Consider the following 27,290-nt stretch of genomic DNA (forward strand, 5'->3'; position numbering starts at 1 on the left):
TCACTTGGAATAAATTCTTGTATCAAACTATTTTTAATGACAAAACATAACATATATTACAACTCACATTTATCGTTGATTATACATATAGTTAACTTTATTTTTACTATTAAAATAAAATAAATAAATATATATTATTATATTTAAAAATATATAATAAATTATTTTTATTTATACAATATTAAAATAAATATTTATATAAAAAATTTAAAATAATTACACACAAGTTTTTTAAACAAATTACTAATAAATTAAAATATAGGCTAATATTATTTATAAATTTCAGAAAAGAAAAACCTATGTAGAGAACTTGAAAGTTTTGATATAACAAACTAAAAAAAAATTATATCACTGTAGTATCTTAAAAACCCTAATTCTATTTTCATCTAAACCTCTCAAGCCTCCACCCTCCAAAACCATCTTTGCAGTCACCAAAACGTGCTACCGTCGCCCTTGCTGTCTCCCTTGCTGTCTCCCTTGCTGTCTCCCTTGCTGCAGTCTATCCGCCCTCGCAGCAGTCGGCTTCCCCCTCCCCGGTCATCAGGTATGTTGTTTTAGTTTGACATTAATTATTTTTGTAATTCTATTGTTAGATTAAAGTAAATGGCAGAAGCTTAATGTAATTCTACTGCTGTATTTCTGTTGTTGTAACTTTATCATTAAAATTATTCCTTATGCAATATTAGTTAATTAACATGTATAGCTTGTTTAAGATTGATTTTTTTTCTTTTTTCTGTTTGATAATAACATGTGGAGATGGATGGCAGAAGCTTGTTTAAGATTGATTTTCCTATTTGATGGATACCATTCTAGCATTGTTACTTTTCCCTTCCCTGTTTTAAGATTGATTCTTCCTGATACCTCTTTTGCTTTAATTGCTATGTTGGTTTGTTACTGTAAGGGTTTGTTAGTTATTCATCACAGTAGGCTTCATCCATAAAAAAATTAATTTCATGTTATATCTTTAAATTAAATTTTACAAGATATTTTATATACTATCAACCTTTTTCTCTTTTCTTTTTAGAATCTTGTTCAACTGCAGAAGCAAGCTGTTCCTTATAATAATAGTTATAAATAGATCTGTTATTTTACTAAAAGAGATGGTAAGAGACATTGGTGCATTTTTTATGTTAAAGAATTGCAAATGAAACATCAAGAGATAACAGTTTGTTTGGTAATGCAAGTAGCTATGTATTGGAGTGCGTCTTGGAATGTTCACTTCTGCATTTTATGGTTTACAAAATCTACTGGCTGAGAGATAGGTTGTTCATGATGTTTTCAATGTTGTAGGAGCTGGTTGGTTACCTTTGGTTTAATCTGTAATAACTCGTGTCCTCTAAAATGATTTTGGGACTTTAGTTCCTAAATTGTTTAATTGGACAGTTTCATGTGGTGAAAAGATGGTTTATTTCTTTTGATTTCAGCTTGTTGTTAATACAGCCTTTTCTTTTATTAAAATTGCATCTTATTTGGTTTTTATTATTTAGAATATTATTTTATATTTTATTGAGTCTATGCTTGGGTTGTATTAATATATTGAACATTTAATATTGGATACTTAGATTTGATTAGTTTATATTTTTGTAATTTTTTTTTAAAATTTTTTGTTAATATATTTTAGAATTTAACTATTGTATATGGGTACTTGTTTAATTATCTGAATGCTTATATAAACGGGTACTTAATGGGTACCCATTTAAATATCCATAAAATTTATTTAATAGTTATTTGATTTAAATGAGTTTTAATCGGGTCAGGTAGTATGCGTATATTCTTTTTCGGATTTGGGATGGGTTCAGGTAACAAAGGCAATTTCTTAAATGGATTTGGGACTGGTTCGTGTAGGTATCTCTTAATCGGGTTTGGGTTCGGAAATCCTTAAAAGGGCAGGTACCTTATCCGTTGTTCTTCCATTAAATTGTAAATTACAAACCCTATTCTCTGACAACCCCATTTCTTCAACCTCCGCCCTCCTCCATTTGCTTGTGTTTATGCTGTTCTTTTGCTGATATGATCTGTTTGCTAGTATGCCTTATAAATTTATAACTTCTCTTTTTTTCTTGAAAATTAATAAGAAATATGTACCTTTGGCTTGAAGGTCATCTTGCAAAATTTTTTGGTTTCAAATTGTTTTTCAGTATTTAATCAAAGAGCTTTTTGTTGTAGGAAGATTTCATTGAACTTTTTATATAATGTGATATATTGGGTACTTTTTCTGCAAATTGATACAACCATCAATATATTCTTGTGATATGTTAGGTGCAAAGCTTAGCTGTGTTTCAAAAGTTTAGAAATGCAGGAATTTACTTGAATTTATTTCTATTTAATCAGTTCTCGCATTTGGTGCAGAAAAATGACATGATTTTGCACAAATTTACTTCATTCTTATATGCAAGTTTTTATTCCGTCAATAGAACAGAAATTAATAATTTATCACTCAAAATAAAATAAAAAATAGAGAGAATAAGCAAACTCAAGCACAAATCGGACCCTTGCTATATTCTCACTTAGTCGTAACCACAACATTGCACTTGTAGTTCATCAAAATTGATAGTACACTTGCAGGTTTGTTGAACTCTTTGTTTTTATCAAGAAGAACTTAGTTTAATTATTTTAGTTTTGGGATTTAGATGCATATTTTACTTTTGTGTATAATTTACAGCTATATATTTAGTAAGCTTGAACTTGCTTAACGAGCTTGATTTCGAGCTTGTACATGAGCGGAACTCAAGCTTAGCTCGTTCATTTAAAAAACCGAGCTAATAACGAGCCGAGATCGAGTTCAACTCGTTTTTATATATAGTATTGAGCTAATTAGGAGCTCAGCTCGGACCAAGCTCAAACATACCAAAATTACGACGAGCCGAGCTTGAGCTCTAAAAGGTAAAAAAATTTCAAGCTCAAGCTCAGTTAATTTTTCACGAGCCGAGCCTGTACATTGAATAGCTCGGCTAGGCTGTTTGCACCCCTAATCCATAGCAATCTTTAAATATACATTATAATGGACAAAGTACAATAAATTATCTAGTGGTTTCACTGGTTTTCACATTACATTGTAGTTATTCTTTTGCCACTTCAGTATTCTGTGCATTTCTCCTTTAGCAAATTTACTAATACTGCATGGGTTCAACTAAGAAAATGTCTATTTTGACTTCGGTAGAGCATTTGGTCAGCAACATAAAAGGTGTTAGTGTATTCTACTGGTCTTTACTAATGGAGAGGTGCAAAGTGGTTTAAAAAAAAGCACAGCCCCTAATGTGAGATAATCTTTTTTGTAATGTAATTTTATGCATAATATCCATAGATGCAAATTTGATTTCACTTTTTATGTACATGTAGTGGTTAATTCTTAATTCTGTTTTAGTTGTTGGTTTCCTGTTTCCTACAGGGCTTTAACATTTTGTTTTGTTTTATTGGTGTATTTTAGATATCTACATGGTGAAGTAGAGGATGTCTACCGGTATTCCTAGGGTTTTGATTGAAAAAAGGGTTAGGGTTTTTAGTTATTAGACAGCCCAATTATAACTGCACTTAAAAGATAGCTACTTTGGTGTGTCTATTACTTCAATGGAGCCGCTATTAGATTTCAATGAAGAAACTATACTCGTTGATGCTGATGATCAAGAAAAATCATCATCATCTTCATCGTATGGCTATAAATTGGTACCCTGGTTGAATTGGGAGGAGTGGGAGCGGGTTAGAGATTCTCTCTTCTCTGATTCTGCACAAAACATTGCCTCTGCCATCACAAGAGTAAGGCCGCATTCTCTTCTTCTGTTTTCATGGGAAAATTGATTATTTCATTGTAAAGAACATTATGTATAGCAATTTTTAATATAAATTATAATAGAAAAAGTACAATAAATTATCTAGTGATTTCACTGATTTTTACATTAGGATTGTAGTTTTTCTGGGTTTTTGCCACTTCAGTATTTTGTGCATTTCGCCATTAGCAAATTTACTAATACTTCATGGGGCGTTTCAACTAAGAAAATGTCTATTTTGACTTTGGTAGAGCATTTAGTCAGCAACATAAAAGGTGTTAGTGTATTCGACTGGTCTTTACTAATGGAGAAGTGCGAAGTGGTTTAAAGAAAAGCACAGCCGTAATATCCATAGATGCGAATTTGATTTCACTTTTTATGTACATGTAGTGGTTAGCTCTTAATTTTGTTTTAGTTGTTGATTTCCTGTTTCCTACAGGGTTTCAACATTTTGTTTTGTTTTATTGGTGTATTTTAGATATCCACATGGCGAAGTAGAGGATGCTTACCGGTTGTAATTGATGTCACAGCTTCAATCATTGAAATTCAACAAAAGGATCCCTTTTATAGGTAATAATTTCTACATTTTCTTAGTTTGAAAAACTTAGTTATTCATTGGATTCCACTTTTAGGTTCAATTGCACTTGTGTTTCTTCTTAACTCTTTAGAATGTTATGTTACTATTATTATTTCTCATTGTAGAAAGCACCTTCCAAGTGATGCTTTACATTCTGATCAAATGCTTGCTATGCTGTATTGCATGGCTATCTTGAGGTATGAGTTCATTACTTTGCTTCTATTTTCGTTTTTATTTTTGGCTATATTATGATACTCATATATGGAGTATATAGGCAGTATTTGGTCAGTAGCATGAGCTGTCTCAGATGCTGCATTTTGAGTTATTACCTACATGAATTTAGAAGAATTTTGTTGATTTTCACTTAAGTGTATAGAAATTAGGACACTTAAGCTTTGTTATATGATTCTTGTTGGTTATCAAATTTGTTCATTACGTTTAAGGTTTATCTGATCATTTCACCTAGTTTTGCATGATCCTAAGTACAGTGAGTATGAAGTTCTTATGCTTATGTTTAATTTTACTTTTTGAAGGCTTGTAAACTGCGTTGTTGAGAAGACACGAAAGAAAACTGAAATTTCAATTGCTGAGGCAGCTGGTGCAATTGGCATTCCACGTACACTGATTGACATTCGCCATGGTAAGCCTTTATATGGTCTATTGCAGACAATAACTGATACAGTCGTGGGAAAAAAATATTACTTATGAAAACTAATAACTTTTGGTAATTTAAGATAATAATTTATGATTTATGTGCATATTATAAGCAGGAGTAGAATTAAAATTTTTTGAATCTCCAGTATTCCTACATGGCTTAACAACTTTCAGTAAAATTATGATAGAACATTGTTTATAATTGTGATTATGATATATCAAGTATGTTTGGATTCTTTATATATTTGCACATCTCCGTATAGGATGATGTAGCTTTTCCACAAGTGTTGAGATCTTGACGCATTTTGTTTTGAGTAAATTGAGAACTCATCTCTGTGTTTTTTTTTGTTTTGCTCTGACTGTAGAGGGTTCACACCGTGATCTGCCAGCACTGACTTTAGTTCGGGATTCAGCTGCAAAGGTGTGTCTTTTTCAAGTTCTTGCGCATGATTCAAAATGGGAAGCAATTCCTGATCCACAGTTTCACATGTGCATATAAAGAGAAGGAACCTATAAAGCAATCTATGTTCATCAATGTTTACTAATTGCTATACAAGTACGATTTCATCCTTGTTTTTTCTTGTCTTTTTTGGGGTGTGTTGTGTGCAATCTTCCCTCGAGTTCCCATATAGAAAAGATATGAAATTCCAGAAGGTAACAAATTAAAAGAATTTCCACATATTTATAGTGCTACGAAAAGACCAATATAGTTTACAATCAAACAACACACAATAACTCATTGTCTCAGAAAATGTTATCAAAAGAGTTGCCACTGAGAAGTTTTTTGTGAAACAGAGTATTTTTCATGTGGATGATATATCATGTACAGCATCTTCTAAGGAATTGATTTATGTTCTGATAGAAGGGTATCTGAGAAAACATCATCGACATATGATGTATGCAAAGTTAAATTTATCGGTTGATTCTACAACTAATTTGTTTTTGTTAATCACTTTGTTTTTACTTTGCTTCATTCACTATAAGTTAGGATTGGCTTTATCATCCAAGGTTAGTTATTGAAAAAGTATGACTTACATTGTTAAAAACAAAGTCACCATAGAAAGTGCCAAATTTACCATATCTGCTGTTGATAATTTCAGGCAATTCATTGGCTGAAATTTTATTATTGGGAGCCTCAGACAGAACAGATTCCATTCCAGAGAGATGGAACTGCTAAAATCAGGAAAGAAGTCAAATCAAAACTTCTGGAATTGGCATCATGCTTGAAAGTTAGGGAGAGTTCCCAATCTGGTGCATCACCAATCAAAGGAAAACGTTCGTATGAAACTCTTTATTCCTTTTCTGTTTAGTTGAACTGATAATGCCTTATATCAATGCTCTTCTCTAGCTTATGTGACATATCGGATGACTTGAACAGTTTGCCTAGGTGATAAAAGGTTATTATTTATATAGTTTCCCACTTTCAAACCTCAGTGACTGGTGTCTTTCAATAGATAGATATCCAGATCCTTATAGTGGTCATTTCATAAAGTAGGATCACTTGCATCATTTTCATCCAAAAACTACTCTTTTCTCTTAGTTTTTTCATTAAGGGAAGTTGGAAAAGATCAAGTTTAAGATCAGTTTGCTGAAATTAGCATTATAGCATTTAAGTAGGAAAGGGACGCTGTCAAACTACAAGTAGTTCAGAGGCTGATGTGGTTTTGGAGCCTGCTCTTACTTGTCGAGATCTGCATGCATAAGACAAAACTGCTATATAAAATCTCCTCCTAAGAGCCAGCGTGAATTTGTACTTTGCACTTAGCTACTTGCATTTTCCTTTTAGTCCTTTGCACTGAAGGGGATAAATTTCTGAACAATGGCGTCTTAGTCTGAATCTTGATATAATGTGCTACTCACTTAATACTTATATATCCAGAAAAAGCATGTCTCTTATAGCATCTTTTCGGATATGACAGGAATAGCTAAACTTTATACCACTGACAAAGCAGCCGTATTCTGAAAGTATGCATCCTAATGGAAACATTACATGCATGTGGTAGCATGTGATTTAACTGGGTTTCAGATATCTTTCTTATGTAAAAGCTTCCTTAATGGTTACCGATTTAGGATCTTACAATCATAGTATCTTATTAAGCATCGCCTTTGTAGGTGGCAAACATCAAGAATAGCTTTGTGGTCGTACTAAGTTTTTCTCACTTATGTCCAGCAGGCTGTATTTGTCCAAATCTGGGGGTAAGATGAAGTGCTCCAATTCCTTTTTTGATAGTATTTCAATAGATGTCAGATAAAGCTGCAATAAACGGTTTCTCCCAGTCTGCAACCTTTAGATAAATACTCCAACTTTTTGCTCAGGGTGATTAGTCTCTGTTTTCGAACATTATTAGATGTATGGCTAAGTTTCTGTCAGCATAGAAAAGGAAATGATAATAGCAAATGCAAATTGCATTGATGAATTACGGTTTCTGCATTAAAAGGGTTGGTAAAGGAAAGGAGAGGGGAAAAAAGGTGCTAGAGTAGTGAAGATTTGGCATATGCCAAGACACTTACCTTACCATATATTGATATAAGAGAAAAATTAGGGATGTTATAGTGCATAAAATACCTGGAAAACCTTAAACCTTACTTTTATAAGTATGACAGCTGAGCTTAGCAAGATCCAGGTCCACTGTATTTTTCACCTACTGAAAACGTAATATTGAGCCAGATATGAGTGTGTATGATGGAATAGATTACTGTGTGAATCACATGCATATGACATTTATTAATGCTGATGCTGACTAACATTGGGACTATAACTCATTTGATTTAACTAGATGCAGTTACTCAAAAAGAGATGCTGTCTCTGGAGAGGCTGTGATCTAATACATATTAAACTTTGAACAAACTCGTGCATATTGGCATATCCTGAAAAAGTGGGTTTAAATGATTTGAACATTAATGTTATTTCTGATAAAAACTAATGAAAGTTGATAGTATTTTTGTGCTCATTGTCTTCTTATCATGACAAAAATATTTAGATTGTAGAGTATGGGGATCTTCCTCTGTGGATCCCTCTAATGTTATGTTTAGATAATAAAAAATTTGAAATGGAAGGATGTGGACTTGATACGCCCCATGCTTTTAACCCAACTCAAGCTGAAGAAGATTGTATGGTTGAATTACTGAAATAGTTTCTTTTTTTTCAGCTAGATTTGCGCATGAATAAAGTTAAATAATGACTGCTATGAATATGGATTTCAAATAGAGTAGCGTGTAATTTAAAATATGTTGGTCTATGATTTAGTTGAAGTATATTTTGCAGATACTTTTTGCTCATTCTTAACTGAAAATACCTATTTTCGTACAATCTCATTTTAATTTGTGCAAACTCTTAAGTGTACTACAGTTGTGCTGAGCATTTAACATACAACAAGTAAAAAATGAATATAAATTTTTTGAATTTCAGATCTAAATGTCACCTCACTAGAATTTTTAATTCACAACCTCATAACTCTATACATCTTTGATGTTCTATGTAGTGATGTTGCCTTCATAAGGTTTAAAGATTTCTACTGAATATTTTTAGAATATTCAGTCCTCTGATTTTGAAATGTTATCATTTTAAATGGTAAATTGTCATTAGTTTGTCAAAAAGGAGGCCACTAATGCTTGATATATTTAGATGCATTAGAGATGCTGATGATTTTTGTTTTCTTCAGGTTTGAAGAAGCAAGCTACAAAGACCTTGAAAATTTTTGTTCATTTATATTCTTCCTACTCCTCTGAGGTACTATCTGTATTGTTGGAGTTAATACTCAAGGCTCTGGAATCCTCAACTTTGTTGGAGTTTCCTAACCAAATTGGCGAAAACACGCACACTTTGTTGGATGACTGGAAGCTTGTGATAATAAAATTATCTAATAAGGAACCAGAATTACTTCTAACGCTTCTTAAGGCCATTCTTAATATGATTGAGACTCAAGAAGCCTTGAAATATGAAACAGGTGACTTCCAATGCATCATTTTTTTGCTCTAGCTTTTGTTTGTTTTGTTTTGAGTAATTTAGGATGTCTGATGTTGAATAGCATAGAGCTGCTAATACCATGTCTCCTAGGTTTAGAAAAGTTTGCAGAAATGACTAACTTCGTTATTTCCTTGTTGACATTCTGTGGATTTTTGTTTAGGAACAGGTTTTACAAGGGCAGGATCTGTCAAAATTGAACAACTTTCATCTCTGTTTGCGTGGCTTGCTGGAAAACTCATGTTACTGAAACCTTTTTGCCACAAAGATGCCAAAGCCAAAACAGGAGTCTCTGCAACAGAATTAAATTTGTCAAATCCAATTCTGATGGAACTGCTGCGCAAATGTCTTCTGATATCATCGTATGGCAACAAGCAACTAATGGATTCAACAATGCATCTTGCTCAGCTGGTGGTTAATAGCCCTTCAATGGAGAAACTCACCAAACTAAGTTTGCTCAATTTATCAGATTCTGATGTCGCTGAAGAAAACTTTTCTCTTAAGAGTTCCAGTAACCTACTAGTCCAGCAAGACAAATCTATCCATGAAGCTGCTGATAAGCTAAAATTAGTTAAAATTAGCCTAGCTAAGCGCAGAATTGTGAGAACAGCAGATGGTGATTTGAAAGGTGGAGACAGATGGGCTGTGGCAAAATCATGGAACCCATGTCCGATTGGTATGTTGCCCCGTGATCTTGGATCTTCTGGTTGTCTTCCTGATCTGGACCATCACTATGTCGATAAGGAGTTAGTGAACCTATCAGGAAGGACATGGGAACTGAAACAGTGTGGTGGTGTAGAAGAACCTAGTTCTGATATTCATTCGAATAACTCACAAGTTGAGCGTAGCAAGAGAGAAGCTAGTTATGATATTTGTTTATTAGATAGGTCAAGTGTTAAGAAGATGAGAGAGATGGTAGAGAGTTACGAATCAGGTGGTAAAGATGCTTTGTTGCCTACAGATATCAAAGGCTGTCTGATGATAAATGGGGTCTGGAAAAAAATTGAGGAAGAAGAGCTACTTGCTATTAAGTCTGGTATAAGGATTTTGGTTTAGTCACTGCTATATTTCTGGATCTAATTTATTCATGGCAATTCTTTTAGAAAATCAACCTGGCATCAGGAACAACACACCCCACACAAACACATTTTATATTTGATTAGTACTCTGAAAGATATCTACTGCATATTCCAACACAAACATTATTGTATGCAAGTGTTTGTGCATGTATACAAACATGCGATGGCAACGTGGTTGTGCTTTAGGCCTTTGGAAGCCTTGTTTATGTCCTGAAAAACGAGCTACATAATTCATTACTCAGGGAGACATCCCCATATATAGAAGATTTAAAGCTGCAGGAAACTGAGAAACAACCCTGCACAAAAATGGTTTTTACATTCTTAGATAGCGAATCAGTTGGTGTATTTGCCTCTCTAGGGCAAAAAGTGCAGTATCCACTGCTATATTCTGCTACCTCTAATTTAGTTCCAACACCTGATGATTACTTATGCAGTCCTGAAATGGAGATTCTTCAAGTCCAATGAGCAATATAATATATATATATATATATAGACATAGAACCTTAAAAGTTCTTTGCAAAATCTTTGTGATGAACAATTTTGCTGTTGAAAACAATGTATATAGTTATTCAACTCTAGCTGCAACATCCATGATTAATTGTAATTGTCCAAGATGAAGAAACATTTCAAAAGTACAACAAAATAAGTATTGCTACTAACCTACCAGCTAGACAATAATAAAGCAACCTTTTTAGGTTACTTGTCCAAATAAGAGATACCTTTTCTTTTTGAAAGGAAATAAGAGATGTCTTAATCCAAATTTATTTAAAATATAATTATTTGAAAATATTTGTTTACATGAACTTGTTCAAAATTTGTTTAAAAATTTAACTTCATTATTTATAACTATTTCAAATCTTGTTAATACAATTTGCATACTATTTAGATTTGAACATCCTATTATATTTTATATTTATAAATATATTTTATGAGTATTAACTAAATAATGGATACTCCACCTGCTAAAATTTATTTATATAAATAAAATTTTGGTGACAAAATGAGTACCTGTTTAATAAACTTATTTAATGTATAAATATTAATAGAATTATAAGAAAAAAATTAATAAAATCTAAATCAATACAATAAAATTAGTAATATAAATAAAATATTAATATTAAACAGGCAATCACTACTTACGAATTTAAAGACCTTACTTAAGTGCTTCCCGAATATCAAAAAGCAAATATGAATCCGTTTCAACTCCGATTATATACTTTTCAAATCCATCGGATTGAATATTCAAAAATACCTGTTGTCATCCCTAGAACCCCTCTTTCTCCAACATGGGCCCATCACTAATCTATACCCATAATCAGAAAATCAGACGGTGGAGGAAAGCCCGGCAGGGGCGACCTGAGAACACATGAAAGAACACCAAAGTACAATAAACCCAAAATAAGAGAAGATGATAAGGGTATATATAGCTAAGAATGTCCACATGTGATTCTCAGGTCGCTCCTGTAGGAATCCTCCACAATTTTTGCACCTTACATTTTCTCCCTCTCTGTTATGACAACTTACTGCATAATGCAAGAGATGATTGGTTTCATGTTATATTTATAAGCAAACTATTATATAATCAAGTACTTGTCTTGAAAATGTACTACACGCCATAGCCATAGTACTACTCACTTGCTTTAGCTTATAGAGTTATAATAGTATTCCATGGTTGTACAAATTGTACTATATTTTAAGTAGCCATCAAAGAAGAAGAAGATGATTGCTTTTCTTTCTTGTAGTAGATAGTACATGGCAAATTTTAGATAGTACATCATATTATTTGCATACAAAATTGTAGTACATATGTAGTTTTGTGTATTGTGGAAGGAAGCTTTCCAAGAACATTTCGGATTATTTGATTTGTTGAATATAAGATTAGAGAGTGACAAATATCTAGAAGTTGGAATAAAAAATTATATAATATTAATAAAAATAATGTAAACAAATCATCAGACCGACGAGCCGAATAAATTAATTTAGGATGAAATTCAGGCTCGAGTCCTATCGTAAAATTTAAATTTGAGTTACGTTTTCTTTTTAATTTTTTTTAATATAATAAATAAAAAAATAAATGCGCCAATCAGAAAATGACACATATATATATTTTAATGCAAATTTAAAAAGCTTGGAATTCAAAATCTTATACTTTTGATTGATCATTTATTTAACGTACCAAATATTAAACAAAAAGAGCCTCTGAAATTTTAATTTTATGGATTGTAATCTGTGTACTTATATTACATTTGCAATTGGAAAAAGAATAAATGAGCACCTTACAAGGCAGACAAATGATTAAAAATTATGCAGAAGGCTAAAAATATGTCAAACACTAATTCCATTTGCATTATATCCTTTAATTCTCTCAATTAATTAATCAGAAACCTTATGGGAAATCCTTCAAACAGATTTAAGTTTTTTTGGGTTTAAATTAATAGTGAGTATCTGGGCCAGTTTAAAGAGGCTTAATTGTTCACAGAATGCAGGTAAGATGTTTGTAGAAATGCGTCAGAGAAACTGACATCATGTTGTTGAACATCAATGGTAGATGAATGTTTGCTGTTGATAGATTATGAAGAGACTATCTCTAATCTATTTATTTTGTTTCATGATAATTCAAGAATTTAATCTGAGAATTTTCACTTTGTATCATTTGGGGTTTAACCCTTGTTCAAGACAATATACATATAGAGGACCATAACAATATATGATATCTTTTTTTTTTAAAGATTTTGACAAGAGGGATGCCTCTGTTTATTTTTGTGATTATTTGCCCCAAAAGCCTGACTAAATAGTGGATTTGTATACAATATATACAGGTAACATGCTCTCACAACCTAGCCCATTGTGTAGGCTTCAGAGACTTTTGAGTAATGGAACCAAAAAGCTGAGCCTATTTGGGCAAATTAATACCCTTTCACAGGAATTCTCTTTCTCTTTTCATCATTCCATCAGAGATCAGAAACAACACTGCCCACTAAAGAGCCAGAAGGTAAACCCTCCCTTTCTATCTCTCTTTACATGTTAACCATTTTTCAGCTATGGTTCTTTTTTTCTTTTTTTTTTATCTTCCAATGGTCAATTATTCTTTCTCATTCAACATACTTGGTGGATGTTATATAGTAGCCACCTCCCATGTGGTAGTATATAGCACATTGTATGTATAACAAGATTGTACATAAATAACCACTTAACCAAGTATTACCTTGGTATTTGAATTTAATAACTAGACTTTTATTAAAAAAATAAAGAGAAATGAAAAGATTTCAAATATGGTCAATCAGAGAGCGATCTGTTTATTATTTTCACTCGTAAAAATTTATGATGTTTTGTATTTGAATCTTTTGGTCTATTATCTACTAATATTGATAGGAGTTTATCATTTTTATAATAAGATACCATAAATTTCGACTATTAGGCTACAAATGGGAAAAAGAGAAAAAGATGAAAACCATTAAAGTGTAAAAAAGCATATGAAATAGGTCTTTCCATTAACTTTTGAGTACAACAATCAATGGATTTTCTAATGCTTTGGCAGAGCTTGACCCATATTGTTGTCTTTCTTAGGGTGAAAAGAAGATGATGTTTCTCTCTAAAGCAAATTTTGTCTTTCAGGCCAACCCATCACCTAAGAGTATCTTTGTTTTTCTTTTATATTCTTTTCTAGTCATCACCACCCTTGCCTTTCTTTCTTAAATAAAATTGAAAAGCTTCATGATAAAATTATGGCATCATTGCTTTCTGATCACTCTTGATTTTCCCAAGCATCACTACCATTCTCACTTTCACAAAGGATAAAACTCTTCAAGATAGGCTTTGAATATACCACAAAATTTGGAATTTGGATTGGTGCCCACTCAGTATAATATTGAGAGAGAGAGAGAGAGAGAGAGAGAGATCTTGTGACTTTTATCATTAGAATTTCCATCATATTATTCTATTATTTATGATCCTTCTTTTCTTTCCATATTATTCAATTATGATCCTCTTCTTTAATGATACTATACAGAGACAACTGCATATGAGAGGTAATGATGCAAAAATCCAAGATGCAAATCCATTTCCTTTAAGGAACATAAATACATTAGATGTTCTATAAAGTTTGCTTAGATCCTTTGCATGTGCATTTTCATGATTTAGCTGAGATTGGGTGGTGGGGTTTTTCCTTTTCTCTCTTTCTGTTTATTTTTCTTCCTTTCTTGCTCCATTCATGCCCTCAGAAAATCCTAAATAGTGATTGTTTATTTCATAGGCTTCCTTGGCACCATCTATGGTTAAAACTGTCAATTTTCAAGGAAGAATTTTGGTATTCATACTTCATGTACATTTTCTAAACAATTGTTTTCTCTTACACTTCTTTCCCCTTTTTTCTTTTCCATAATAATGAAGTTTTTTTTTTTTTTTTTTTTTTATGGTTGCCCTTGTCTTATGATAGGAGCCCAAGTATAAACAGAAATTTAAAGGAAAAATAATAAAAGTACCCATTATTTTTTATTTCTTTATTAAATTTACGATGTTAAATTTCTTTTTCATTTTTACTGTTTTAAAATATCAAAAATATGGTTTTTCTTAATTTTTTTCAAGATAACAGTTTTCATTTTTTTGGTAAAATAATAATAAAATAAATAAATAAATAACAATCAAAGAATAACTGAAAAACAATCACAACCGTATTTAAAAAAAAAAATTTACACATTAAAAATAATAATTTTAAGATATTTCTCAAAAGTTTCCAAATTTAAATAAGTAAAAAAGAAATCATTCCATTGAATTAAGATATAGAAATAATAACCTAAGTGAATACATTTGGAAAAGCTAAATGAAAAGTTCCAAGGGATTATGAATAATAGTATTGTAAGAATATGTGTGTTAGAGATTTTAACTTTATTTTCAGAGTTTCATTCAATAATTGGAATGTCTTTTTTAGTGAAATAGTTCTTTTACATACTATCATAATCAAAAGGTTAAAAATTTGATTCTTGACCACCTTTATTTTATAGAATTTCATCTAACATAATGCTTTAGTTTAAATGATTATTTAATATTTTTCTAATAATGTGAATAACATAGATATTCATTAGACAATTTTCCATTTTATTTATGATATTGAATTTATGCAAAAGTGAAAAAGTTACTACCAACTCAACCAAATTTAATCCATAAAAGAATTTCCATTCTTTTTGATGTTTTTATTCAACTAATCCCTCTCTCTCTCTCTCTCTCTCTCTATATATATATATATATATATATATATATATATATATATATGTAATATAAATTTTGATACTTTATTTTTTTTTATATATATGTTTAATTTTTGACACATAAATTTTTTATTTTGCCATATGTATTTACTTTTAACACATGAAATTCAAGATTATGTGTAATTTTATTATTATTTTTATTAATTTATTGATTCATGAGTTATATTCCTAATTAAATACTGACTCTAATTCTAAGAAATAATATATTAATTATATTTTAATATTATATTAACTAATAAACAGTTTCTTAATCAGGATAATGATATTAGTTCTATCATAAAAATGACATATTAACTGTATTTTAATATTATATTAATTAATAAATTAACTTTTTAATTAGATAATAATTCTAATTCTAAAACATAATATCTTAAATTGTATTTTTACTTTATATTCAACAATAAATTATTATTTTTAATTATATAATAAAATTTTAATTCTAAAAAATAATAATATGAATTCTATTAATATTTTAATTTATATAAAATTAAAATTAATTAAAAAATATTTTTATATTTATATTAATAAAATTTTAAAATTTTTAAAAATTAAAAATATTTAAAAATAATTAGCTTATTATTATATTTTATAATTTTATAAATTAATATTAAATATTCATAATGAAAAACTCCTTACTTGAAAAAGGTTCTCCCCTTATGGATGGAAAGGTACTATTCTGGACTCTTCTTTTACAAGGAATTGGCCAGCTTAGATTTTTAGGCAGAATTGGCAAATTTATTACCGTCCATTTATGGCGAGACAGAATGGATAATTTTATTAAATTATATGTATCAACTTAATTTTATAATCAAATAATAATAATGGTCATGCGATGCAAGAATAAACGACTATTATATATTAATTTTTGAGACTTAAAATTTTTTTGATATATATGCTTAATCTTTTACATATAAATTTTTTATTTAAATACATATATTTATTTTTGACATATAAAATTCAAATTTATATGTAATTTTATATTTAATAATAAATTAGTCTTTTAATATATAATAAATTTTAATCCCGAAATTAGTAATTTCAATGTAATTGATAGATTAATTTATATAATATTAAAATTAATTAATAAATATTTTTATATTATTAAAATTTTAAAATTTTAAAAAATTTAAATTTTGAAAAATAGTTAGTTTTGCTACTATTTATGAATTAATATTAAATATTAAATTTTTTATTAAATTATATCTATCAACTTGATAATAAAAATAATAATAGCGGTCATACAATATACGAGTATATGACTAGTATATCTTAATTTTTGAGATCTAATTTTTTTAATTTGTGTGCTTAATTTCTGGCACATAAAATTTATATTTTAACATGTGTATTTATGTTTGACATATGAGATTCAAACTTATCTGTAATTTTATAATTCTTTTATTAATTAATTTATTAATAAGTTATATTTCTAACTAAATATTGACTTTAATCCAAAAAAATAACATATTAATTATATTTTAAAACTATATTAACTATTAAATAGTTTCCTAATCAGGATACTAATTTTTATCTTAAAAAATAATATATTAATTATATTTTAATATTATATTAACTAATAAATTAATAATTAGATAATATTTAATTCCAAAAAATAATATTTCAAATGATTTTTTAATATTATACTTAATAGTAAATTAACATTTTAATTATATAATAAATTTTTAATCTTAAAAAATAGTAATATCAATTATATTAGTAGTATTAATTTGTATAATACTAAAATTAATTGATAAATACTTGTAAAATAATTTTATATTATTGCACTAATAAAATTTTAAAAATTTAAAAAAAATTAAGAAGAACATTTAAAACTAGTAAGTTTGCTATTATCTTTTAAAATATTATAAATTAATATTAAATATTAAAAATTAAAAATTAATTTTTATTAAATTGTATCTATTAACTTGGTTTTATAATCAAAATAATAATAATGGTCATGCAATGTATGAGTAAACAACTAGCATATATTAATTTATAAGTTCTAAATTATTTTTGATATGTATGCTTAATTTTGACATATAAAATATTTTATTTTAACATGTATACTTATTTTTGACATATAAAATAATTTTTTATTAATTTATTGATTAATAAATCCGATTCCTAATTAAACACTGACTCTAATTTTAAAAGATGACATATTAGTTATATCTTAATATTATATTAACTAATATATATATATATATATATATATATATATATATATATATATATATATATATATATATATATATATATATATATATATATATATATATATATATATTCTGAGATTTAAAATTTATTTGACACGTGTCCCTTTTTTAACACATAGAATTTCTTTTGATGTGTGTATTTATTTTTATTTTAACATGCGTACTTATTTTTGATACATGAAATTTAAGCTTATTTTGTAATATAATTTTTCTATTAATTTATAGATTAATAAGTTATATTTCCAAATAAATACTGATTTTAATTCTAAAAAGTAGCATATTAATAATGAATTAGCTTTCTAATTAGATAATGATTGATTTTTTAATTATATAATTTAATATTATATTAACTAATAAATTAATTTCTTATTTATTTAATAGTTATAATTATATAAAATAATATTTTAAATATTATATCTATTAATAAATTAATTTTTAATTATATAATAATTTCGGATTCTAAAAAATAGTAATATCAATTATATTAATAGTATAAATTTATATAATATTATAATAATTATTAAATAATTTTAAAATAATTTTTATATTAGTACACAATAAAATTTTAAAATATTAAAAAATATAATTTACTGTTATTTTTAAATATGATAAATAAAATTAGATTTTAAAAATTTTATTAAATTTTATTTAATAATCATATAATAATAACGGTCATGCACTAAACGATTGAGCATTATATTAATTATCGAGATCTAGAATTTTTTTTAACACGTCTGTTTAATTTTTTAACATGTAGAATTTTTTTTGACATATGCATTTATTTCTAACATATGAAATTTAAGTTTATGCGTAATTTTATAGTTTTTTTATTAATTTATTAATTAATAAACTACATTTTCAATTAAATACTGATTCTAATTCTAAATCTAAAAGATAGTATATTAATTATATTTTAATATTATATATTTAATAAATATTTTCTAATCAAATAATGATATTAATTTTATTCTAAAAATAATATATTAATTATATTTTAATGTTATATTAACTAATAAGTAGTTTTTTTAATAAAAAATTAGATATGATTTCGATATCAGAATATAATATCTTAAATTATATTTTTAATATTATATTTAATAATAAATTAAAATTAAAATTATATAATAAAGTTTAAATTCTAAAATATATAGTAATATCAATTATATTGTTAGTATTAATTTATGTAATACTAAAATTGATTAATAAATAATTTTAGCATAAATTTTATATTAATATTGATAAAATTTTAAAATTAAAAAAATATTTAACATAATTAGTTTGCTATTATTTTTTAAAATATTATATATTAATATTAAAAATTAAAATTTTTGTTAAGTCTTATCTATCAACTTGATTTTATAATTGAAATGATAATAATAGTAACGCAATACCCTTATGCCATTGATTAATTCAAGTTGAGTGAATAATTATTAAATATTAAATTACATTCCTTTTGCTTTTTTCATATGTAGATTAAAGAATTTTTTTCTACTAAATTCGAAGAATGGTACTTTTGATAAAAAAAATAAAATTAAGTTTTAGGATTTTTGAATTTCCAAAATGAGAATTATTATTTAATTTTAAATTTTCTCAGTCATCCATTTGTCACAATCATAATACTAAACATTCATAAAGTGTCTTTTTATACTAATACGAGAAGTACTAATTTAAAAAACTTTATCTAAACTTCATATCTTTCTTTTATTGTTTTTAAGTGTCTTATTTTTAACTCACTATTTATCATCTTTTAGATTAATAATAATATTATTTTCTGTAATGTTTTTTAGATTAAAAAAATAAATAGTCTATTTCTAGATTTCATGGATCTTCTTTTATTCCTTTTTATGAAGTAAATTATTTTATGGTTTAAATGTTCCTCTACGAATATATTTATAAGATTTTATAGATTAATTTTATGAACGCAATTGAAATATATAATCATAAATTTTTATTATTTAAGTGAGTTTTTCTTTTTTAATTTTTTTACATTATGTCAAACAAGTTTTACTTACTATCATAGATTTGTTCATAATTGACCATCATCCCACATTGATAGAGTGCTATTATTCATCCACAACCCTTCCATTTTCTTCTAATTAACCATGCATCAAAATTCTTTTTTTTTTTCTTTCTTTAAAGTTAAATTTATAGCAGGTACCCACCTTCAAATTTGATGTAGGATTTTCTATTTTGCACTTAAATATTGAAATTGAGGGATTTCCAAATAACTAGTGGGTGATCTGAAACTGTTCTTTTATACTAAATAAATGTCACTCTCTCCCTCTTAGTTGTTAGATTATGAAAAAGCCTACCCAATTTTCACCAAATCCAAATTCTTCTTTTTTAACTTTTGATAAATCAAAGACTGCTAATGTTCACATGTTATGCATTTAGATTTGTGCTAAAATGAGACAAAAGGGCTTAGGCCTATGTATCTCTTTTTCTTTTTCTCTGTAATGTGAAAAAAGGCAAAGTAGTGGGTCACATGGGGGAAGAGAAAGATCATGTGATTTAAATATAATACCATAATATAAGATGTTCACTGCAATATTACTCTGACCACTGAGAGAGATGAAGAGAGTTTGGTCATATTTGGAATAGAATCTTCCTAATTAATTATTCAATTTTTCCATTTTCTTTTATTGTGAATAGCAAAAAGGTTTCCTATTTGGAGGACCAGCCAATCATTGTTCAACACACAGGCAAATTAGATAAGAGAGGAACTTGTTTTAAAATGCATCTCTATTTCCTTTTTCCAGTATATTCAATCCCTAGAACTTGAGCCATTCAAGATAATGCCATAACATAGAAAAGCATAAAAGAAAACTTATTCCCTTTTCCTAATTTTTAATTTTCTAATACTTTTCTCTTTTCCATGCTGAATATTTCAGGGATTAGATTTCCATTAATTTTGTGTAATAAAGTAGTCCACTTTAATTAGTTCTTTCTGAATTTAGTCCTTTTAATTACAATTAAATTAAATTAAATTATACATAATCAGTTATTTTAAGATTCGTTCGATTCCAAACTGAAAATAAAAATAAAAATAAAAATCATTAATTTTTATATGTTATTTGTTTCAGCGAATATAATTTAAATTTTATTTATTGTTTTTCTAAAAATAAATATTTCTCTTACTAATAAACTTTTACTAGTTTATGAACTTTTTTGATAATTTATCTTTTGTATTATTATAATATTTTGTTCCTTAATTTAGGTTCAGAGAAACATATACAAAACCTGCATTTCTGAGTTTTAAAAGAAAATCCCATAATTTTAAAATCATTTTGGGAAGCATAAAAAGACTGAGGAAAACTTCTGAAAAGTCATATAAGAAGAACAAAAGAAGAGTGGAATATTTATAACTTTGAAACATCATCAACATTTTAATTTTGTCTTTTTTATCATAACTTTGAAACATCACCTTCAACAGGAAAAGGAACAAAAAAATAAAATAAAATAGTGGAATCTGAGTAAAAATAGATTTAATTTATTTTTTCCAGAATTTTTTTTATTATTGTTTTTGCTATTTTAATTATCACATATATGAGTTATAGGGAAGCATCTTTTATTATTATTCTTTGGTAAAAATTGGGAAAAAAATGGGAATTAAAAAATTGAAATTGGATATAACAAGTGATTTTCCATTTTTATAGATTATTCATTCAATTACATTGACTACTGGAAGAGGTCACTTGCCCTCCCACAGCATCTATATATGTCACGGGCATGCTTTGGAATTTACAAAGGAACTAAATTAATTAATCAACCTCAGGAATGTTCCTTCTAAATTGATATAATTAATAGATAAAAATTATTATTAAACCTCTGAATTTTTCAATTTTATTTTATTAAATTATTAAAATTTTATTTTAGCTTATTAAATTTCTATATTTTTATTTTATTAAGGATTTTTTACACATATTTTATAAAATCTTTATTTATTCTATTTAGTTTTATACTTTTATTTTTATTTCATTAAGAACCTAAGAGTCTTCAATCAAAACAAAAATAAAAATAAAATAGCTCTCAGCGTAATACTTACCTATTTTTCCACAATTCATTTAAGAAAAAAAAGGATAAAGTTAAAAAATTACTTTCTGATTTCGCATTTTTACACCTAAGAGATATACGTATTTTTTGTATTAAAGAAGTAACACATGCTTTATTTTTATTAGTATTTTTTTAGATATATTCAATATTTCTCTCATTCTTAGTTTATAAATATTAATGGAAGCATAGATTTTTGATAAAATAAATATTTTAAGTAATTTAATATTCAACTAGATATTTTACGATCATATAATAAATTATTAAAATATTTATATTTTTTAAATCAAATTTATGAAACAATTTTTTAATAAAATCTTAATATATTTTATAAATTCTATGATGCATTATTAGATACCATATTACTTATAAAATTATAATTTAGTGATGGTTTAAGTTAAATATATATAAAATTATATAAAAAATAATAAAAATATAAACATGTACTTAAAAAATACTAAAACAAATAACATTTAGTAGTTCTTCGATATAAAAAATATTTTTATTCCTCAAATAAAAAACTATCAAACCAAATAGCTTGAATTTTTTCCAGAAAAAAGAAAGCTAATAAAGAAATGAGAGACATATATTATAAATCTTAAGGAGACATCACTGCATTTTCATATGTAATTCCTATTGCTAAGTCTGGAATTGCCCCTCCTTGTTCCCCTAGTTACAGCATTGTATGCGTCTCTTCTTTCAAAATACATATATAATCCAACTCTAAATTAATTTTATATATATATATATATATATAAATCATAATTATAATAATAAAACTGAACATGAAACCTTTTAGTGAAGATTATAATTATTTACAATTAATTATATGATATTGGGTTTTGAAATGAGTTTGATCAATAAATGCGTGTTGTTTTATATATTCTATCTATTAAAGCTCGATTTCTCATATTATATAAATTCTAACAAATCGTTAGATATTAAATCACTGATTAACCAGATTGATAATAATAAAAATTTATCACGATACTATTTATAATGATACTATTTATAATAATTAGAAGCAAACCATTTTTTATTCGAGTAGAAAGAGACCTTTTAGAATATAAAAAATTTTCGAGTTTAAACCTCATCACTTCAAAAGATATTTTTTCTAAGTATTAGATATGTATCGACTCCTATTTCATAATACTTTGTAGCCCAGATAAGGTAATAACTTCTCTATACTAACATTAAAAATTGAGGGGTTAGTTTTTAGAAATAAGTATAAAAGAGTATCGTATAGTTTTATTTTTTTGATATATTTTTTATTATGTGTTTTTTTTTCAGACAAAAAGAAATATATGGTTGCAAATTGTAATAGAAAAGAATATCTTACTAGTAAAAAGTTTCAATTTAAAAAGATTAAACTATTTTCGCTCTAAACAACTATTATTATTCTATTATACATGTTTGATATTATAGGTTTGAGTAATGATACATGGCTCTTTTTTATTTTTTTGCCTTACCTTTTATCCACTTGACGTGGCATCTACTATTTTTACAAAACTATCTTTTAATATTTAAAAATCAAGAGATAGTTTTGTAAAAGTAGTGGATGTCACATCGGGTGAATAAGAGGTGAGATAAAAAATGAGAAGATGTTTAGTATTTTTTTATGCTTAAAGCTTAATAACTTATAATGATATTGTTTGATTGTCAAATCCATCTTATCGGTTGAGTGGTTTTCTAAATCGTGATTTAATGGTTAAATAATAAAATTAAGAGTTATTAAGTTCTAAATATACATTATTAAGCATAAGTAACACAATAATAATAACAGCTAATCGCGATAAAAATGATTAAATTTTATGAATTAAAATTTTTATAATACACAATTTATAATTATATAATTTTTTAATTTGAAAAGAAAATATATACTAAAAATTATTAAAAAGTAAAATCAAAGGCTATCCCTAATTCTTATCTGGGTAAGCTAACTAGCTAAATAAGCAAAACAAAGATAATTATGCTTGGGTGCATATATTCTTATTGAGAGAGAGAGAGAGAGAGAGAGAGAGAGTGATCAATTTAATTTTTAAATTCAGACATATAAATATGTGTGCCTTTTCCCCTGCCATAACTTGAAGAAAATAACATATGACAGTAGTGTCATAGATCATGAACTAATAGCCAGGCAATATTCTTTCTTTTTAATTTATTTAGGGTGTATACATGGTTATTAGGTTGATATTACAAGAAAAAGAAAAAGAAAGAAGAATCTTCTAGCTGTATATTTTTTTAAGTAACACAACACAGTGCACTCACTCACTGACTCTTTCCTGGCAACAGGCCAGACTTCATACACAATTACATCAACTTGTATAGCTTTTCTTCTTCTTTTTTTTTTTTTTTCATGTCATCTGAAAGAGACTTCTGTTCAACAATAGGAATAGATATAAAGAAACAAGTTAAGAGTTTCTCAATGCCTCACCTTTTTTTATGTATAATTCAGTGGTGTACATAAGAGTCCAATGAATTGAATAATATATATATACTCCTTGATCATAGCAAAGGATCAAGGGTTTTTTCTTTTCTTTTTCTTTTTCTATGTATATATATATATATATATATATATATATATAGGTAGTCACAAGCTTCCAAGCTTCAGTTCTAGAGAAGAATATAATGTCTTTCCTAGGGAGTAGAAAAGAGTTTGGAATCATCTCTTCACATGTTTTTTTTTTTTAATTTTTCTATTTATTTACTTTTATTGCAGATGCAGTAGTTTTGATACCCTAAGGTGGTAGATTGATTTCTCCAATTTTGTCACATAATTGGTGGAAATATATTTTTTTTAATAGCTTGGCTTGAGGAAAAAATTTGTCACATAATTTAATAAATAATAATTAAAAATTTAAATATGAGGGATAATTTGCTTTTTTTTTTTTTTTTTTTTAATGTTTATACATATTACAAAAGATTTCATTTTCTTTTCTTAATTAAAGGCCAATGATTACCCTTTTCATTTTTTATATTTTTGTTTTGTCTTTCACAAATTAACTTTTCACCCTTCTAGATTCCATAGGGTACTAGTTAAAATTTTCATAGAGGGATAAAATTGTCCTTTTATATAAAGGAATTCTAACTTTTTCTCCTCTATTTTATATTTAAAATGGAAAGGAAAAACTATGAAAAATGAGTAAAAGGATTTACTATTTATGATAAAATCACTATCTTACCCTCAAATCTCAAAACATTTTTATGAAATAAAGGTTAAAATTGTACAAAAGTAATTATAATTTTCTTATTTTTGTTCTATAGTTTAGTGTTTTTTTTCAAACAAGGGAAATGAAGTTTTATTTTCCTTTTCTTCTTTGTTTTTCTTTTATCCAAACATGAAAGAAGCAAAAATTTTGGTTATGCCCTATTCTATCAAATAGAATACTTTTACCAACAATACTTACAACTACAGCAAAGAGAACAATCAAGAGCTAAATAATAGATCATTGGATCTTATTATAGTAATAATTCTAGGAAAATATATTGAACATATTTTACTGACATGGTCATATGCTTCTTAAAGTTATAAACTACAGTAAGAGAGAGAGAGAGAGAATAGCTTTTCTTTTTTTTAAGTGACATTGTCATATGTTTCTGTTTCATAAAGCTAGAAAATTATAATGAGAGAGAGAGAGAGAGAGAGAGAGAGAGAGAGAGAGAGAGGAGATGCTTTAAACAGACAGTGGAGTTGAAGTGAAGGTTGAGTGAGTGGTATATAGATATTGACACTAGTAATACCAGAAGAAGCAAACCATTTTTAAGTTGAGATATATATATATTTGTAGCAAACTCAAAGCTAGAACTAGAAGTAATACAGTGGTTGTTATTCGATGGCGCTTGTAATGGAGAGATGTGAAGAGATGGTGTTTTCTGTTGAGTCACAAAAGGCAGTTCCTGCACCTTTCTTAACAAAAACATATCAACTTGTTGATGATCCTCTCACTGATCATATTGTCTCTTGGGGTGATGATCAAACTACCTTTGTTGTTTGGAGACCTCCTGAATTTGCTAGGGATCTTCTCCCTAATTACTTCAAGCACAACAACTTCTCAAGCTTTGTTAGGCAGCTAAATACCTATGTAAGCCTCTCTCTCTCTCTCTCTCTCTCAAAGCTTTGTTTCTAAGCTTTAGTGATCATGAACATGGGCTACCAATACATAAACCTTTTGTTCGTTCCAAGTAAGGTTGCTCTCAAGTTGATCCATAGTTGATAATTTGTTTTCACAATTTTTCTTTCACTTAAATTAAATCTCTTCAAGATAATGAGCTTACTTTCCTTCTTATGTATATGCCAGCTATGCTATACACACACACATATAACCTCTATTTGCTGACTTGCATGTGTAATAAGCTCCTCCATCTCTTAACTCTCATCTTCATCATTTTTTTTTCTAAGCATTTATTACAACTATATTTACTTACAGGTGCATTGACTATGCAAGCCATAATGAATTGATTCTTTATATCAATATACATATCTCCATTTGGGAATTTTTTTTGTTTCCTTTCTAGGAAATCGAGACTGCCAAGACATCATCTTACAAGATTATTTTATAAAAAAGGAGAAAAAAGAAAAGTAAAACATGCCCCTTGGAAACCCTAATGCCTATATAAATACATGGTAGTTGGAAAAAAATATACATTCCTTCTTCTTTATATTTACATTTGTGCTAATATTTTGCAGGGATTCAAGAAAGTAGTAGCAGATAGATGGGAGTTTGCAAACGAGTACTTTAGAAAAGGGGCAAAACACTTGTTATCAGAGATCCACAGGAGAAAAACACCACAGCATCAACACTTCCATGATCACCAACCATCTTCACTACTACCTCAAATTCTCCAACCAGAAGAAAGTTTTGGTTGGATTGATCATAATCCATTTCCATGTCCAAAACCCTCCACCGATATCTTAACAGCACTCTCGGAGGACAACCAGAGACTGAGAAGGAAAAACTACATGCTATTATCAGAACTTTCACACATGAAAAGCCTCTACAATGATATCATATACTTCATTCAAAACCATGTAAAACCTGTTGCAATGCCTCATAATACTAGTAATGCAAGTAGTATGACTAACAGCAAGATTATAGAATTGGGTTCTTCATGTCAAGATCAAAGTGCTAAAAATGTTGGTCTGACGCTGGGCAAGTCTTCACTGACTTTAACTGAGGAATCAAATAATAATCATAGTCAAGTGAAGCTTTTTGGAGTTGCTCTTAGTGGGAAGAAGAGGTTGCATCCAGAAGTGATGGATCAACAAGAATTATAGTGCATGTGTGTGGGGTCTCTCTCTCTCTCTCTCTCTTTTGATTAGCTTCCATTGTAGGCTCCAGTTGTTTTTTAAAATCTCTCTTTTTGGTAGGATTTTTATCAGATAAAAAGAAAAGCTTATGTAAATATGTGGCTGAAGTACAGTTGGAGCCAATTATCTAGTTCATGATTATTAGAATCAAAACTTGGGTATATATATAAATATGCCTCTATTGATATTCCTAGAAAGAGCTATCTAGCTAACTAGATTTTCTATTTACCTCAATTTCTTTTTCTTTCTTTATTAATTTTTCAATTTATTTCCCTTATTTGACATGGTAGAAAAATTGCAGGCTACAGCAGCATGTGCAATGCAATCTGTGCAGATGTAAAATTTTTTATTTTAAAAAATTAAATCATAACATGAAATTCATATGTATTTTTATTTTTTAAATATAAAATAAATAGT

General features: G+C 27.5%; 2 protein-coding genes across 3 annotated transcripts; both read left to right on the forward strand.

Annotated features, from left to right (window-relative positions):
- The first annotated feature begins 322 nt into the window (after positions 1-322).
- Positions 323-10,275, forward strand: LOC8267756. 2 transcript variants are annotated; one of them, XM_048374605.1, is made up of 9 exons: positions 323-544; positions 3,428-3,753; positions 4,243-4,334; positions 4,467-4,538; positions 4,875-4,981; positions 5,361-5,416; positions 6,096-6,270; positions 8,658-8,942; positions 9,123-10,275. In XM_048374605.1, the coding sequence occupies exons 2-9, from the start codon at positions 3,568-3,570 to the stop codon at positions 10,013-10,015; spliced, it is 1,866 nt and encodes a 621-aa protein (XP_048230562.1). In that variant the 5' UTR covers positions 323-544; positions 3,428-3,567; the 3' UTR covers positions 10,016-10,275. The 2 variants fall into 2 exon arrangements, with proteins under 2 accessions (XP_048230562.1, XP_048230568.1); XM_048374611.1 differs by lacking the exon at positions 3,428-3,753 and having other exon boundaries at positions 325-544.
- A 14,921-nt stretch (positions 10,276-25,196) lies between these two features.
- LOC8273001 (heat stress transcription factor B-4) lies at positions 25,197-27,063 on the forward strand. The gene is made up of 2 exons (XM_015727851.3): positions 25,197-25,647; positions 26,253-27,063. The coding sequence occupies exons 1-2, from the start codon at positions 25,399-25,401 to the stop codon at positions 26,838-26,840; spliced, it is 837 nt and encodes a 278-aa protein (XP_015583337.2). The 5' UTR covers positions 25,197-25,398; the 3' UTR covers positions 26,841-27,063.
- The last annotated feature ends 227 nt before the right edge of the window (positions 27,064-27,290 follow it).

Source organism: Ricinus communis, chromosome 1 (assembly GCF_019578655.1).
Source record: "Ricinus communis isolate WT05 ecotype wild-type chromosome 1, ASM1957865v1, whole genome shotgun sequence".
NCBI lineage: Eukaryota > Viridiplantae > Streptophyta > Magnoliopsida > Malpighiales > Euphorbiaceae > Ricinus > Ricinus communis.